The sequence below is a fragment of the Harmonia axyridis genome, chromosome 5 (assembly GCF_914767665.1).
Source record: "Harmonia axyridis chromosome 5, icHarAxyr1.1, whole genome shotgun sequence".
In the NCBI taxonomy this organism is placed as follows: Eukaryota; Metazoa; Arthropoda; class Insecta; order Coleoptera; family Coccinellidae; genus Harmonia; species Harmonia axyridis.
Genome location: NC_059505.1, coordinates 1,688,372 through 1,706,252, shown reverse-complemented (window position 1 = coordinate 1,706,252; position 17,881 = coordinate 1,688,372). Strand labels below are relative to the sequence as shown.

Genomic DNA, 17,881 nt, shown 5'->3' with positions numbered 1-17,881 from the left:
ATTTACGAAAAGAAAAAAAATCGCATGGGATCACCGTTAAAATTAGATATCATCATAGACCTAATATCAAATATATAAGGTCTATGGATATCATAAAAATTTTCATGTTGAACATCTACCGTTTCTCCTATCATGCACGAAACATGAAATATTTCAAATTTTCGTAGAAAAATTTTCTTGGTAAAATCGATGCCAAATTCGGAATCTACGATCTCGAAACCACTAAAAATTATTTAAAGTGTTTGAATTTGATCGATTTTTTCAGAAAAACCAAGGACCTTGGATATTTTTCCGCCAAAAAATTTTCGATTCATATCGACTTCAAAATTTGTTGTTATGCAGAATTTGTCATGCTGAATTCGTATTAACAATTGGTTCCTCCTTAGAAGCCCACAAAATTGAGTTACATCGATTTTTGTGAGAGGAATTGACCCGCCCTCTGGTGGCCAAACTCTGAGGCCTTGAAAATGGGTATATAGCCCCAAAACTAAGACATTCCAGTTGTGTGTAAATTGTGCTTTTGCGGTGTAGAAAAATTTTTTTGGTGTGAATAGATGCCAAATTCGGAATCTACGACCTTGAATCCCTTCAGAACCATCAAAAAATGTTCGAATTCGATCGGTCGATTTTTTCGGAAAAACCAAGACTATAACCTTGGATATTTTTTCGACAAAAAAAGTTTTTGTTTCGGATCAACTTCAAAATTTGATATTCTGTAGAATTTTTTAATCTGAATCCGATTTTGCAATCAGTTCCTTTCTAGAAGCTTCCAAAATTGAGTTATTCCCATTTTTGTGGGAAAATTTTCGAAGTGGTTGGCCTGCCCTCTGGTGGCCAATATAGGAGTCTTGTAAAATGGTAATCCTTTAAAAATCGGTCGATTTTTAATTTAAATTGGACGTTATGAAGAGTTTGTCATGCTTAATTCCTATTTTTCATCAGTTTCTCCATAGAAACCCCTAAATTGAGTAATTTCTAGTTTTGTGGGAAAATCTTCAAAGAGGGTTTGATTGGAGAATTTTTTACGTTGAACGTCAATTCTTATGGTCTAGAGAAAAGAAATTAGTAGTTTGCATAGGTGCATGCCCTCAGAACTAATACAGAAGTGATGGCATATCAATTATTTCAGTTTTTCTTTATAATACAAAAAATTCGATTTATTAAAGAATTTGCCTATAAGCCATCTATACCCAAATTACTAAACTAATACTTGCCGCTGCCTATCAAGAGTAGAATCCTGTAACTACTTTTTCTTGGTTTGAGCTACTTCCGCTAGATGTCACTATAAAATCTGTTTAAAAAATAATATGAAGATAGCAGAACTCAGGATTTTTTAAAAAAAGTGTAAATCCAGAAATTTGGAAGTGGGTTCAAACGTGAGCCTAAAATTATGGTGTAATCAGATTGTCCATAAAAAATCTATTAGCTTTTTCAATATGGTAATTAATTATCCTAACATTATGGTTACAAAAAAAATCAACAATTCCTAAGTGGTTCTGCTAGCTCTAAAAGGTACAAAAGAAGAAGGAATTGATTAAAGAATTGCAATAAACAAAAACTGGAATTTTAAAATTTTATTTCAAAAATAACTTATACTAGCTGAAACAAAACTTACAGCCTAATATATTACAATTATTTACATTGAAACATGAAAACTGTTAGTACTTATCAAAATTGAAAATCACTGATAAAACATTTTTAAAACTTTTCGTATCATTCGACTTAACTGCCAACATCAAAAAACAATCCATCACAATAAAAACTGACTATATCCTTGAAATTTCCAATCGTTTCATGGACAAAATTAAAGAATAAAAAATTCCAATCACTAAATAAAACTTACGAATAACTTAAGATCAATTAAAATAAATAGAATTATAGTGTCGAATAACTTAATTATTTACAACAATACTATTGGAATGAAATCGCTCAGTAAATAATTTGGAAATAATAAATAAAAATTACGAAATATGTTACGTCTTGCGTAAAATTACAGGATTTTATAAATTCTTATTGCTACAATTTTTTTTTTTATAACATTTTTTCAAGCTTCTTGGATGTAAAAATATAGATTTTCAAATCTGACCTACACAGATGGGTAACACACATTTTGTATTGTTCACTACTTCGTAAAGGAGCTGGAAAAAGTTGAAAATTTCACAAACAGCATATGGTTCTACAAGAAGCTTCTTATAAACCGATCCAGAGATTGCTATATTATTACATTTTCAAGAATTCATCTAAATTAGCACCAATTCATACATAACTTCAAACTGTCAGATCTTAACACATAAAACTGCTCAAAATGAGCTACCCTGTGGAATACTTGTAAAGGGAGCTCCCAGTATTTCACCGATGAAAAAGTGCGAGAAATTACTGTACAAGTGAAAAGGACCGAAATTAAGAAAATCAAACAATACTAAGAGCTCCCAGCCCAAAATATTCAAATTAAATTAAAACATCTATCCTAATTTTTTGAGAAATCAGACTATATCGCTAGAATGATCGTCCCTTTCCTTGAAGAAACCTTTTTCCGTTTTGCATTCTCTTATGGTAACAGTTTTAAGATTTACCGTTACATCTGTAATGAATACTTGATCGGCAACTGGATTTCTCGACAACCAATAACCTGAGTCTGGAATCGTTAAGAGTTGAGAATCTGGCATCGAGACGTTATTATTATTATTATGGCCGTTTAATTTCTGTTTGTTGGTTTCTATTTTCTCCGCACCCTCCTCTTTTTTATCATCTGAGGTTTTGTCGTCGGTTCTAGACGCAACTGGTTTTGGAGAAGCTGGCTCTTTTTGGGCCGAATGGGGCAAAGCCGGATCAACAGGGCTTGGCCTTTTATCAGTACTCGAACGAGGAGCAGTAGCTGGAAGCACTGCGGGACTTGTACTTGGTGGTATTGAGGATGCTGATGATTCTTCTTCAGATTTAGATTGTCTCTGATTGGACGTTCGAATTGGAATACTGACTGATTTCTCTATTGTTAATTTCGGAGTCTAAAACGGATATTTAAAAAAATTAGTGGATCCTTGACGGATAATTCACCTATTGTTCTGAATTGAATAAAGACTACGACATATTTTTAACGGAAATTGAATTTTCATTTGGTTTGTGTTCTAACCTGAACTTGAATAATAAAAAAGCCTATTTCCTTTTATTCATGCAAAATAGTATACTCATAGATAAACAAAAATTGATATTAAATTCCTTAAATCTCACTTGATTTTCCATTTTCACATTGTCAAAATTGTTTTAATTTTTAGAAAAAATTGTGGATCCAAACATAATTTTGACTCATTGCTTTTGAGAGAATAAAATTTGAAAATAGCACTGAATGAAAACAATTTTTCCAACTATCTAACTCCAAAAAAATTAATGCTTTATTTTATACGAGATGGATTGCGGCTGAGTTTCATTGATTTCTGTATGTTTTTTGTATCAAGACAATTTTATTTCATTGGCTGGTATTTGATAATGATTGTTACTTTTTTGCTTTTGTTATTGTTTAGTTCTTGTTGGTTGTGAATTGTGCAAATGCGGTTGATCTAAATCGAGCTCACAAATAGACAACTTGATTGCCTCTGTGAGATGCACATCATTGTATTGTGTGTATTTTCGATCAATAAATAAATAAATAAATACTATAAAGAATAATGAAAAAAATGATATAGAGCATTACTACAAAACTTCAACAAAACAGTAAAACAAGTCTGGAATGTTTCTTATATGAAAGATCAATCAAGAATTTTGTGTACATTAGAACTTAGAGCATTTTTCCTTTCATTTAATTTGAAGTGTGCATTTGCATTTGTTATTTAATAATATTAAGCAACTCATTTCATATAAGAATTAGGTACAAAACTTACTTTGGATGGTGGAGGTAAGGGACTTGTAGGGCTACTAGTTGTAATAGTAACCCCTATCTTTCCACTCTCTTTTGATAAAACTTCGGCTTTCCTTTTGGTTCCTGCAATTTCTAACCTTTCCAAAATAGGTCGATCTTCACTGCTAGAACTATTTTCATTAACTTCAAGATCATCTTCTTTAGGACTATCTTCGGAACTTTGAGGAATTTCTTCATCTTCAGGTTTTGATGCTATTGAAATTGGAGGCAAGGAAGAACCCTCGTCTTGACTTTCTTCGCCACTTGCGCGGTCCTCATCTTCTGTTTCTACCTTCTTTAATTTTTCTATATTTTTCTCTTTCTTCTTCGGACCTCGTTTATGAGGATCATTTCTTAAACCCCTTTCATATAAATCTATCAAACGAAGATCAAGAATGTTCACTTCTGGCTCCCAGGTATTGTGTCGTTGGCTCCATCCTTTCCATTTAACATAATACTCAGTGACACCCTGAAAATTTTAATAACTTATAATAACCACCAAATTGCATTATTAACAACAAAATTATAAAACAATTTACATAAATTGTAATTCATAGAATTAAAAACCGATTTGAAGTTTGGTTGTTTACATATTATTATGACCAGATTAGAAGGCCATTATAACATATTAATTATGAATTAGTTTTAGACCTATCATACAAAAATTGAAATAAACTGTATCACAAACCTTTCGGACTCTTTTTTTCATAATTTTTTCGGCGGCATAAACTCGATCTCCCAACTCCATTTCTATAATTTCCAGAGAACACTTTACGAGTATAAATTAATTGATCATTGGTATTTTCCGATTATTCCGTACTCAAATTCAAAGACGATTGATGAAAGTTGCAGTTTTATTTCAAGAAAACTTGGATTCCCGATTCCTAAAGAAATATAGTTTTTAATTCAATATACAACACCAAATACAAGTACACAAACATGATATCTATGGTTCAGTTGAAGGAAGGGTGACATATGTGAAAAAGTACCATAGAGAAATGAAATGACACAATCTTTCTTCAAAGAATAAATGGATTCAATCTTTGCATTGCAATTATAATTGTGGAGATTTTGTCCTGTATGCTGTTTGGTTTTATTCTTGTTTAATTTGGAGTTACGTTGTTGCCATTTTTTAAGTGAATAAAAAAAATGCATTTGAAACCAGTGGCGGGTTTACGAGCAGGTTGAGGGGGCTTAGCCTAGGGCAACAAATTGAGCTTATTTTCACAGATTTAAAAAAAATTACTTATTATATTATACACACAAAGTACAGGCGGCAAATCTGTAAATCCGCCACTGATTAAAACTTTATGAACAAATGTTATTGTAATACAATTTATTTCTTAGGTGGATACACAGTCTTTATAAATTATTCATTTTTCTTTGGCGAGCCCTCATCTTGTGATTTGGGAGTATTAATTTCATGTCACAGTTGTTTTTACGGAATTCTTTCCAAGCTTCATAATGCTTCTGGAAGGTATACATCATCCAAGAAGAATATGTGAAATCTATAGCAGCGATACCTTCAATGGATATTTTCATTTCACTCATTATTACAAATGATAATTCTTAAATCTTACCAAAAATTGATAGAAAAGCTAACACATGCGACATCACTTGATGTTTTTCCGTTTTTGCTATATTTTCACATAATAGTATTAAGGTGTAAGTTGAGGCGATGGCAGTGGGAGTATAAGCAATAAAAGTTGCTGTATCTATTATAAGGTCCCATAAGTGTGCCCCAGGCGTCGATACAAACATCACCATAGACATAATTATATTATATCTGAAAATTTAATCATCTATATTCACATATTCTAACATCAAAATATTAATTTGCCTTGGTTGTCTTATAATTTCGTAGTGGTGTTGACATAATTCACAATAACTCCTTGAAGACTCCATTAGCCACCTTTCCAAACATTTTAAATGAACTAAGGCTACACTACCCCTACATCGACATGGTGTCAAAAGATCATCTACACTTTCACCTCCATGGCATATTCTACACATGTAGGGTTCAGAGTCTAAACTCATCTGAAAGGACTACTACTTAAGTGTACAATTTTTTATATTTTATACATTCTGTTAAAATCGTACCAGGAATTGATCATATAAGAAACCCGTCGAAAAGGATATTACAGAATATTTTTTTGTCACTTGGACACAACTGTACTCAACACTCACTAGAGAGTTAGAGCGAATTTTGAAATTGTTACCACTGCAAACGGAAGCATTGGTATATAATTGTGGATTTTATATCGTGCATAATTTCGGTCAATTTTCTTAAATATTATCTTTTATTGTTTCCTTATAATTTTTTTCGTTAATCATTTATCAACCTCTGAAGATTTGAATAGAGGATATAGAACTGTGCATTGCTAATCATGGGAAAACTTTTGAACATTTAATCAGGTGAAATTCGCTATTTATTTGACTTTTTTTGAATATTTTAATCAAAAACTTTATTGTTATGATTATTATTTTTTGTTATACTCTCTTTTTCATATATGTTTCCTATTAAAAAAAAAACTACTCCCCCCTTGAAGACTAATAAGAAACTTTCATTTGAAACATTTCATGATCCAGGCTCTTTCGAAATGAGTCACATTGTATAGAGCAAATACCATATATTTTCCCATGCTCCCTATATCTAGTGTTCTACCGTATTTTTTGCTTATAATTTTTTTGTAAGAGCCCCAAACATGGATATTTTGTGTGTTGCTGATCAATTCTCGGTACTTTTTGTCAATATTTGTTATCAGATACTAATTGAAATTAATTCAAACGGATAAGTATAGATAGTAAAGAGTAATGGGGATTAGGGAAATAAAATAATGCCTTTAAAAGAAGGAATTTAGCTATTTCTATCATTAAAGCTAATGTGAATGCTTTAGTTCATTCTATACAAAGTGTTCCTAAATTGGAGGTACAAAGAAAAATGAGAGATTTCTTAAATAATTCTAAGAAAAAAGTCCTATAAACATTAGCCCGCAAATGCTTTGTTGTCGAGATACAGGGTGTTTCTTGTAGTTCTACGTTTTCGTGATGATTATACCAGTTTATCGAATCTTTATTAATCTTTGTTACATAATGGGTAAATAAGTACCAAAACTTATAATTAATTTATTCATCACAGCAAACTTACTGGATCTTTATAATAATTTGGATTTTCCTGAGAATTACTATAGAATTGTTTGAATTTTTTTCTCGAAATCAGTAGCAGATACGACAGAACTACAAGAAACCAAAAAGTGTTGAACTGGACCAAAGTTTCTTTTCACATTTTTTCAAACTACCAGTGGTCCATCAAAAATAAGTTCTGGAGGAAAGAAACGGGCATCACAGTTCCAGAAAAAATATCATCCTGTAGATTTGCATTCAAATTAGCATATCACATGACAAGAACATCAAATTGGAATATCCTATGCCAAATTTAAGTTAAATATCTTGCAAAGATGAATGTGTTTCAAGAAAAACTTGAAAAAAAAATCAAACTCAAGTCCCTTCATCTCAAAATCAAAGTGTTTGCAGGTCCATGGACTTTTTTTCTTGAAATGATCTGAGGAACCTGTCATTTTCGTTTGTACCACCAATTTAGGATCACCTGTATATTATTTGATCATGATTAGGTATAGATATGCACCATACACAGATGGTACTTTTTTTTAGTCATCCTAAACTTACATCACTATCAAGAAGTGAAACATAAATTTTATTCATATGTACGTCTAGTCTATCATCGTGTGCTAGGCTTCTGACAGCCACGATGGGCCTTGTATTTATTTTGGTGGGTTTGAGAATGTAAGGCAGACTTGGTCTGCTCATTTTTAACGGAAATATCTTTGTAGAATCATTGGAGGATGCTGAAAACCATTAATTTTCTTAATAATACTAATTGACAAATTCCTTCTTGAAATTTTTTAAAATTCACAACTTTTACTTACTTTCTGGCATTGAAATAGAAGAGAAACTTCCATATTGAAAGTATGCTACCTCTGAAAGCAAACTTTTATTATCGAAACTGTTCCTTTGTGTGATTAAGGGATTGTTATTCAAATAATTCGTTTCACTCGAGCTGATGGTACATACATGTGATTCTTCTGAGTGCAGATCTTCTAAATTGGGAATTTTTGGGCTCATGAGACTTGCTGTAGATTCTGTTAGCAAAATGGAAACTACAACATCCTTACGTTTGTTATTGCTGGCACCGCTTGTAGATGGTTTGCGGGCCATGACACGAAAGAAAAAAATTGTCAATAATGACATCTGTTGTGTCATTTTTTTTAAAATAGACTACAGAATTATCACCTTGTTTTTTAAAGCATTTTCAGATTGCATGGAATAAATAAACCCAAGTTTGTTTCATGTGCTTTAAACTTACCGTTTTTCAGATATTTCAAATTTTCATAAATTGAAGGATCTTATTTGATAATCATTGAGAACTCTACGGGTTGTTCAAAATGAGACTCATTCAAAAGTTGGGTGGATCCGCCTGTACTTTTAGTTCTTAAAAAAACCAAATTAGGACAAAAACAGTAAAATAACACAAGTTTCTATACATATTTATTCAATCAATCTTCAATATATGAATTATTAAATTTATTTTTTTTAATCACAGATTTTTAGATAGATAACTAGAATATAAGAACAATTTTGAAAGTTACAGCTATGAATAATTTAACAAAAGTGTAAACAATTTTACGACTCATCCGGTAAACCACAAAACATATGTTGGAGATATATGTTAAAATGAATTCGATAAACATAAAAAACTATTACTGCCACTCATTAAATGGCATATAAACAAAACTAAAACTTTTCTAAAAATATGTATATATATATATAGATTTCATTTGATCTATAAACATTGAATTTTCACTACTGAAATACTTAACACTGAAACATTTAGGAATGATTTTGTCCACTCTTAAACACCTCGAACAGAAGTTAGTTAAGTAGATTTGTCAAAATATTTTTATGGAAAAACGTTATCAACATTCTACATTTGAACAATTCTCGTACAACATTTCACGAATAATCCAGAGAAGTTTCGATCTTGAAAATCTAGGAAATTTGGAAATCTATTATGCTTTAAATGTCCTAACAACTCTGCTCACATAGTGTCTACAAATAGGACACTCGGCTAGTTTCTTTCCACATTCAACACACGTTGCTATGTGGCCACATTCTAGCAGAACACATTCCAATGGAGCATCCATACAAAGTTTGCACAGATCTTCGAGGTTATCTGGTAAATCTGATAAACTCGTGTAAATTAAAAGTTTTCGGAAATTAGTAACAAAATTACATACCTTTATTTTGGCTTTCCCTCCAAAGAGTAGCAGCTTTTTCGAGAAGTTCTGTCTTTTCTACACAACCTTTGTAATCCATCCGGTTCAGGGACAGTAATACTTTCAGTTGTTTGGCAGTTAATTTGTTCAAATCTGCTTCAGAGGTTATTTCACTTAATTTTGGACACTTCGGACGAAGGGGACTACCTTCGGGAGTCTGCTAACGAAAAAAATTGCAATTTAATTCCTTTTTTAATTATATTCTAATTATATTATACAAAATTCATACTATAGAATAACTGTACTGCCTTTAAATGGTTCTGAACGTATAATTTTTTTTCTCTATTTCAGTATCGGAATGCTTTCATTACAGTACTAAAAACAGTGCTGTAATTAACTCATTACAGCATTGTTTTCAGTTATATTTTTTGTTTTGTGGTTGTCTACACTGACTTCTGATCCTATCAAATTTCAACACACGTCAACTGTCAATAGAATATAATTTGGATATAGTGAAATGATTTTCAACATTACTCGCAAATTTTTTTAATTCTCATGGTGTTAAATCGATTTCGTCAGACATAATTCACCAATTTAATGCATAATTGTAAATTATTTCAAAATCGAAAAGTACAATTCAAATTAATTCTGCAATCTGTAAATTTTCGTAACAGTCATACCAACTGCCAAGATACAATACAAAAGTCACTAGGATGAATAGTCTGAATTTTTCATTGAATTTCGACAATATTTCACAAAACTTGACCGACTTAGAGAAAACATTGTTTAATACTCTTTGCGAAGGCAATTCCAACACTCATGCGTTCGAAAACTCTCTCCTTTTCGAATTTCACATTCGTATTGGAATAGAAGCTTATTCTGCAACTTGTTTTAAAATGTGTCATGACCTCAAGGAGTTTCTTAAACTTCGATAATTTCTTTATATATGGGGAATTAATGTTTGTTTTTTTTTTACAAGACTGATATGAATTATATTTAAGAAATATTATTGTTTATGAGAGATATCATGTAAATGTAGGCTCTGATATCAGCTTTTTGCTGTTTAAGGGTCAGGAATAAATGAATGAATATACTATTTCAAAATTCAAATTACTTATTCGATTTTTTCGGCATTTACTTCACAAAATTTCATTTTGAAATTATGATAGACAATATTTTACTTGCGCTATTCTTATTTCTAGCGAATGAGGTTAGAATAATCCCTCCTACCTTTGGCTGAGGAATATCGTTCTGGGCCTCTTCCGAGTTCACATAAACCCATTCAGAACCTAAGGTATTATCAAAGCTAGTTGATGGAGACTGACTGTTTCCTTCTGGCGGCACTACATTAGCATTACTAGATTGTGATGAAGAAGAAGACGAAGGTTGAAATTGGGCAGAGGTAGATGTTGGTGAATTTCTGGGAGATCTCCTTCTAGGAGGGGGTTTTGGTGCATTTGACGATCCCTGATAGTTACTGGAAGGGCTTGCTTGATGTCTATCACTTGTTGCAAAGAACGACTCTGATCCTTATTAAACAAATACCATTAATTATTTAATACATAAAAGTTCAAAGATGGTAGTTAGTATTTTCTTCAGTAAAATTGTAGCACATATTTATGAGGTTTCTTATGTTTCTAATGTAATTATCTCATTTGGTTGATATGATAATTTTATCATTTATGAAATAATTATCTTTCTAGACCACTGTATACAAGATAAACATATTGAAAGTAAAGGCATTACATAGTGTAATATTTGGCTATTTATAATTACTCACCCCAAAACTTCCCCAAGGCTGGATTTTCTTTGAGATTTTGCAAAGAATATGCTAAGTTTGTAGTAAATATATCTGTTCCCTTTCTCTGCTTCACAGGAATAGGTCTGCTACAAAACAAATCAACCAATTCTTGTTTTTCTGTGGAGTAAAATACACTTCAGTTCATATTATCAGAAAAGATATACATAGTCAATTCTGGTGAGAATCAATCATATAAGTATCTTACTCAATCAAAATAAATCTGGACTCACCTACAAGTCCGTGAGTTGAAATATTATGCCTCTTAAGGTAATCTTGGAGGTCTTTGGGTTTGAGTTCCATCAACTTTCCACGATCTGGAGGTCTTTTCAGTAGTGTGATACAAGTTTCACAAAAGAAAAATCTAAAAAATAAATATTAACATGAATTGAAAAATTAAATAAAAATGTACTTAAGCATTTCTCATCTTACCCATCTCTTTTTTTGAGACAACTAGCACAAAATTTCTCATCACATTCACCACATTTAATTTTCCAATTGAACAAATTGAAATCTGCTTTGCACTTTATACAGGGCATAGTTAAATAGGTATTGTGGTTTCTTAATAGTTAATTCAACTTTCGTCAATTGCAAAGTAAAATCAGTTATTATCAGAGAGAACTCTAGTATTATAAACAATTATTCAGGTTCTTAGTTCTTTTCATATTTTCTTTATTTTGGAAATGAACATTATGATTCTGTTTGTATGAATATTATGTACATACTGATATGAATCAAATATTATCTGGAGCCACTAATGAAAAAATTCGAAAAAAACAAATCGACTAATTTTACTGTAATTTTGGGAAATACCTATTTTTGACATAAGTACGAATTGTTGTCAAGAATGACATTGACATGAAAGAAACGAAAGTTATTTCAATTAATGCAAAAAGTTCCCAACGTTCCTTGTCAAAATTCTAAAGCGCTTCCACCATTTTCTGGGATTAGACTATGTGGCGACATCTAGGAAAAGTAGCTCAAACCAAGCTTTGGTCGTGACGTACACGTTACAGGATTCTATTCGTGGTTGACTGCGTCAAGAATAAGTTCAGTAAGATGAGTATAGATGGCTTTCAGGCAAATTTTCTATTGAATAAAATTGTTGAAATTTTAAAGAAAAATTGACATAATTGAGTGCCATCGAATTTAGCATCGATTCTTATTAGAAAACTTTGTCTACACAGTTTTTACAGAACTGGAAAGTCTCAGTTGTGGGCATGCATTACCATTTTACAAGCCTCCTATTTTGGCCACCAGAGGGCAGACTAACCACTTCGAAAATTTTCCCACAAAAATGGGAATAACTCAATTTTGGGGGCTTCTAGAGAGGAACTGATTGCGAATACGAATTCAGAATCGAAAATTCTTTAAAAAACCAAAATTTGAAGTCGATCTGGAACAAAAACATTTTTTGGCGAAAAAATACGCAAGGTTATAGCCTTGGTTTTTCCGAAAAAATCGACCGATCGAATTCGAACTTTTTTTGATAGTTTTAGAGGGTTTCGAGGTCGTAGATTTCGATTTTGGCATCGATTTCCACCAGAAAAATTTTTCTACACCTCAAAAGCTCAGTTTACATTCAACTGGTTCTGGGGCAGGTTTACCCATTTTACAATCCTCAGATTTTGGCCACCAGAGGGCAGAACAAACCCCCTTGAAAATTCCTTTCACAAAGCTTGAAATAACTCAGTTTTGGTTACTTTAAGGAAGGAACTGATCACAAATAGGAATTCACCATGAAGAATAACATCAACTTATGTAGTCGATTTTAATAAAAAAAAATTTTTGGTGAAAAAAAATCCAAGGTTGTAGTCTTGGAATTTCAGACCTTTTAGAAGCAAACTGATTTCAGAATTGTAATCGGTGTGGTCAAATGCTAGTTCTACCAAAATTTCAGGCCAAAAAATTGTTTTTCTCGGAATTTATTTGAGATTATTGTTAATATTTTGAATATGTTATGGAAATATGTATGGCTGTCACTTGAATTAAATAAATTTATTAATCACAATAAGATGAAGAATTCAATTATTTCAAATATTTTACATAATATCACAATTTAAATAATTTTATCATATATGTGCCTACAAAAGTAAGGATAGAACTGTATATTATTGAGGAAATGTTTATGATATTCTTCACAAAGGAATCAGCTTTTCGTATTTGTCTGAAAATCGAAGCAACCAAACATTTGTTGGAAAAATAATTCAACTCAATGGAGTTTTGATGAAATAGTACATCATGTATTTAAAATTCTTTGGATTTCCGAAAGGCTCTTTCCTTTGGTTTCTATCACAATAAAATGAATGAAAATTGTACTCAGCATGCCAAATGCGCTAAATATCCAGAAAGTGGCACCTATTCCAATTTCATCTTTGACCAAATTGAAACCAAATAAAAATATGAAGGCTAATACATTGAGAACTGTGATACATACAGAAGTAGCTACATTTTTCACTTCCATTGGGAAAATCTCTCCTATGATAGTCCAAGGAAGTGGACCAGACCCCAAGGAATATGTTATAATGTATAAAATTAAACTGGCAAGTGGTACCCACGATAGAAAACCTACATTCCCATACTTATTCTTCAAAAGGAAATAAGAGCCAAATATAAAGTGCGCTAAGGTGATACCAATATAAGAAATCATGAGTAATAACTTTCTACCGGATTTGTCCACTATAGGGGGAGCTATGAATCCAACGAAGAATTGTATACCAGCTATTATGATTGGTCCAATTTCACTTGGGATGTTACCACCTGCTTCACTGAAAATTGTCTGACCATATGACATTATAACAGCAGTTCCAGAAAGCTGTTGGGCTATGACCAGCCCACAGCCTATGAGAAGGCCTCTTCTAAGACCCTTGTTTCTGAGCACATCCTTCAAACTGACCTGATTCTCCTCATCTAAACTTTCTCTGATGCTACTGAGTTCACTCTTAACATCAGCTGTACCTCTTAGTTTCTTGAGACAGGATTCTGCTTCGTTATAATCTTTCTGCACCAAATAATAAGGACTTTCTGGTAGGAAAAGGTACACTAGTACAATGAAGACAGCTGGAAATGTTGCAAGGATCAAGTGGAAGTAAACGAAAGGAGTCCAAGGTCCAATAACCAGCACCAAAAGAAGGCCAAAGTTGATGAAGCATGTCATGGCAGTTCCCAAGAATCCTCTGTTCGAATTTTCTGATATTTCCGCGAAGTACATGGTATCCACAGTGAAAAATCCTCCTAAAGCAAATCCTCCGATGATTCTAGCTATAAAAAGTTCCCAAAAGTTCGTAGAAAATGCCATTATGGTGAACGATACCAAAAATGGTATCGCCAGAAATATGAAAATTGGTTTTCTTCCATATGTCTTGGCGAGGTAACCTGCTAGGAATGTACCAACCAAACCGCCTGAAATGGATATGGAACCTAGTAAACTTTCCTCTCCGGGTGTTATTTTTCTATGTAGAGGGTTATCCTCCAAGCTTGTCAGTTTTGGTAAGATTGGAGATGTCCATGTCATAGAGAGCGCTGCAATGAACACTCCTAGATGACCTGAAAGAGTGAAATTTAGATTAGGATATAGCCAACCTCTTATTAGTACCTATTTCGATAATTCAATTTGTTATAAAAAAGATCAATAGGTTAATAAGGTTGATAAATTTGATTAAAGCCTTTGCACACGTACAGTTGCACCGTAGAACATATCTCTACAATATAGATATTAATTTTCAATCCCCTCTAGAAGTTGGACCGAAGTTGGAAAAAAATTCAAATTGAAAACACTCTTGCGAGAGTTTCATGAGCTCATGATCATGCAAAAAATATCTAAATGAACTCTTGCGTTGAACTATTAGGTGTACAACTTTGCTTCCGCCGTTTTGCAATAGATGGCTGTAGCGGTAAGTGGTAGTCGCAATGAATAGATCGTAGATGGCATACAATAAGCTTAGGTATTTGTAAACATAAAGCCATCGAAATATTAGTCGATTTGTGTCTGCATCATAAAGTTATTCTCGGTTAAACATGTCAGCTTACGAGCCAAATTCTCGTCATTTGCGAGAGGTTTTAATTTTCTGCTTTAATATGAAGAAATCTGCGGCTGAGGCTCATCGAATGCTCTCAAATACATATGATGAGGCCGCTATTAGTGAAAGAACGTGCCGAGAGTGGTTTCAACGATTCAAGAACGGTGATTTTGACGTCGAAGACTAGAATGGCGGTGGAAGAGATAAGGTTTTCGAAGATGCAGAATTGGGGGCATTACTTGATCAAGACTCGTGTCGGACATAATAAGAATTGGCAGGATCATTGGTAGTGACGCAACAATCCATTTCAAAACGCCTGAAAGTCATGGGAATGATTCGAAAATGAGGAAATTGGGTGCCGTACGAGTTGAAGCCGAGATATGTTGAATGACGTTTGTTTGCTTGTGATCAGCTGATTACAAGGCTAAGACAGAAAAAATTTCTGTATCGCATTGTGACTGGATACGAAAAATCGATTCATTACTATAATCCTAAGAGCAGAAAATCATGGGGATATCCCGACCATGCTTCCACGTCGACGGTCAAACCGAATATTCACGGTTCCAAGGTCATGCTCAGTATTTAGTGAGACCAGCTCGGCGTAGTGTATTATGAGTTGTTAAAACCCACTGAAACAATCACAGGTGATCGTTATCGAACTCAATTAATGCGATTGAGCCGAGCATTGAAAGACAAACGGCCGCAATACAACGAGAGACATGAAAAAGTGATTTTACCATAGTATAAGGAAAAGTATTCCTTATACTATGATTTTACAGCATGACAATGCTCGACCCCATGTTGCGAAAGTGGTCAAGACATACTTCAAAACGTTGAAATGGGAAGTCATATTCTCAAGACGTTGCTCCCTTGGACTATCACTTGTTTCGATCAATGGTACACGCCCTGGCTGACCAACACTTCCGGTTATGAAGAAGTAAAAAATTGGATCGATTCGTGGATTCAAAAGCTTCAAAAGATGACCTAATTTTTCAACGCGGGATTCGTACGCTTCCCGAAAGATGGGAGAAAGTAAAGGCCAGCGATGGGCAATACTTTGAATCATAAATGTATAACTAGTTTTTTACAATAAAGCAAAGTTGTACGCATTTGTATATTTATGAATATTGACTGCTTTTAATCAGAAATCATAGAAAATTAAAAACTTTCTACCATATTTACAGGGAAATATTAAAAAACTATTAAACTAATTGAGTTAGAACCTTGCTGCAACAAATATTTCAGTCAATACAATCATAGCATTTTATTAATTCTATGTAGTAAATTCCTATTTGCATGATTTTTTTAAATTTCATTCTTTCATGTTTTGTCTTTAGAATTCATATAACAACTAATTTTTGTAATTCCACGAGAATAGCTATTATAGTTTCTTAGAAAAGCTATGGACTGGTGTCAGACAGATTTTTTTATTTGAAATTGGAATTCTATTTATTCTATAACATAAACTGTGAAAGTTTTCTAGGGAGGTTAAATTTTTTTTTGGACGTTTCCGAATGATTATCATTGAAAATATTAATTTAAAAACGGTTGGTGTTTTTGTGCAAAGGGATAAAATAATATGAAAGTGAAATTTTTATATCTTATTGGTGAGACCTTCTGAAATCACAATTTTCTATCAGAAATAATTTTTGTTCTTTTTCGATATACCAAACAATATATGTTATTATAGAATTCATGTAATATTGACTTCCACAAGAGCACTAAACTTATTCTCACCTATAAAGACAGCAATGTATTCATAATAGTTTCTTGGAATGACCCCAATCTTCATCTTGCAAAATGTTTCAATTCTTCAACGAAACTTTATATTACACAGACGTCATTTACTCATCTCAACTTCCTCATATTTGAGACAATAAGATCACTTCATCCTACGATTCGAACAGATTCTTCGAACTAACCCAATGTAAATATGCTTCTAATCTATTTACAAAGTGTAGGTACATTCTGACAACGTATATAAAGTGCTGTCGAAGAGAAATTATTGAATAATTGTACGATTGCTCTGTTTAGCACATGTTGATGTGAAGTAGACTTTATGACTCGAGCTGGAAAGTTACCTTTAACATGCGGTAGGTATAGTTTTTCCCCAAACCTGTTGTATGGAATTCTGAGAACATTCAACAAGCTCTTTAGCTTCATCTGCGCTTGTGTGTTCATTCCTCCAATAGGCCATGATGTAATATGATTTGTGGACAAATTGATTTATTTCATTATGCATTATTGGAAAATCTGAAATAGTTATTTATAACACACAGTGGCGGATCCATGGTTCTCATTAAAAAGGAGAGGGGGTGTAATGGATTGAAAAATTCTCATATGACAATGTAAAATATAAATACAGGGTGTTCCTAAATTGGAAGTATCAAGAAAAATGACAGATTCCTCGGATCATATAAAAAAAGTTCTATAAACAGCGTAAATGCTTTGTTTTAGAGATACAGTGTTTGATTTCTTCTCATAGCACTTTCCCTTCACAAGATATTCGATTTAAATTTGGCATAAGTATTCTAATTAAAAGATTTCATCTTATGATATTCTTATTTTGAATGCAAATCTACAGGTTGCTATTTTTTCTGGAACAGTGCCCTCTTCTTTCATAGACCACGTAAAATTTAGAAACATGTAAAAAGAAACTCTGGCAGAGCACTACACTTTTTGGTTTCTAGTATTTTTATCGTATCTGCTAGTGATTTCGGGAAAAAAAAATTTCAAGCAAGTCTCTAGTAATTCTCAGGAAAATCCATATTAGGTATTACCAAGATCCAGTTAGTAAGTTTTCATGAATAAATTATTTATGAGTTTTGATACTTATTTACCCAACCTATAGATAAGTTTAATAAAGATTTCTTAAAAT

General features: G+C 32.5%; 4 protein-coding genes across 6 annotated transcripts; all 4 read right to left on the bottom strand.

Annotated features, from left to right (window-relative positions):
* Positions 1-1,559: 1,559 nt before the first annotated feature.
* LOC123679676 (polycomb group protein Pc) lies at positions 1,560-4,846 on the bottom strand. The gene is made up of 3 exons (XM_045617077.1): positions 4,581-4,846; positions 3,876-4,361; positions 1,560-3,005 (listed from the first exon to the last, which is right to left on the bottom strand). Exons 1-3 carry the CDS (start codon positions 4,638-4,640, stop codon positions 2,484-2,486), a joined length of 1,068 nt encoding a protein of 355 aa, XP_045473033.1. The 5' UTR covers positions 4,641-4,846; the 3' UTR covers positions 1,560-2,483.
* A 367-nt stretch (positions 4,847-5,213) lies between these two features.
* LOC123679675 (E3 ubiquitin-protein ligase MARCHF3-like) lies at positions 5,214-8,160 on the bottom strand. 2 transcript variants are annotated; one of them, XM_045617075.1, is made up of 5 exons: positions 7,840-8,160; positions 7,580-7,758; positions 5,733-5,938; positions 5,473-5,678; positions 5,214-5,415 (listed from the first exon to the last, which is right to left on the bottom strand). In XM_045617075.1, the coding sequence occupies exons 1-5, from the start codon at positions 8,126-8,128 to the stop codon at positions 5,255-5,257; spliced, it is 1,041 nt and encodes a 346-aa protein (XP_045473031.1). In that variant the 5' UTR covers positions 8,129-8,160; the 3' UTR covers positions 5,214-5,254. The 2 variants fall into 2 exon arrangements, with proteins under 2 accessions (XP_045473031.1, XP_045473032.1); XM_045617076.1 differs by having other exon boundaries at positions 5,733-5,929.
* Positions 8,161-8,441: 281 nt separating this feature from the next.
* LOC123679677 (E3 ubiquitin-protein ligase rififylin) lies at positions 8,442-11,893 on the bottom strand. Of its 2 annotated transcripts, none has more exons than XM_045617079.1 (6): positions 11,417-11,893; positions 11,218-11,348; positions 10,967-11,104; positions 10,417-10,715; positions 9,208-9,406; positions 8,442-9,152 (listed from the first exon to the last, which is right to left on the bottom strand). In XM_045617079.1, exons 1-6 carry the CDS (start codon positions 11,521-11,523, stop codon positions 8,980-8,982), a joined length of 1,047 nt encoding a protein of 348 aa, XP_045473035.1. In that variant the 5' UTR covers positions 11,524-11,893; the 3' UTR covers positions 8,442-8,979. The 2 variants fall into 2 exon arrangements, with proteins under 2 accessions (XP_045473035.1, XP_045473036.1); XM_045617080.1 differs by having other exon boundaries at positions 9,208-9,403; positions 11,417-11,873.
* A 1,074-nt stretch (positions 11,894-12,967) lies between these two features.
* Positions 12,968-17,141, bottom strand: LOC123679674 (facilitated trehalose transporter Tret1-like). Its single transcript, XM_045617074.1, has 2 exons — positions 16,741-17,141; positions 12,968-14,530 (listed from the first exon to the last, which is right to left on the bottom strand). Exons 1-2 carry the CDS (start codon positions 16,793-16,795, stop codon positions 13,224-13,226), a joined length of 1,362 nt encoding a protein of 453 aa, XP_045473030.1. The 5' UTR covers positions 16,796-17,141; the 3' UTR covers positions 12,968-13,223.
* Between the last annotated feature and the right edge of the window lie 740 nt (positions 17,142-17,881).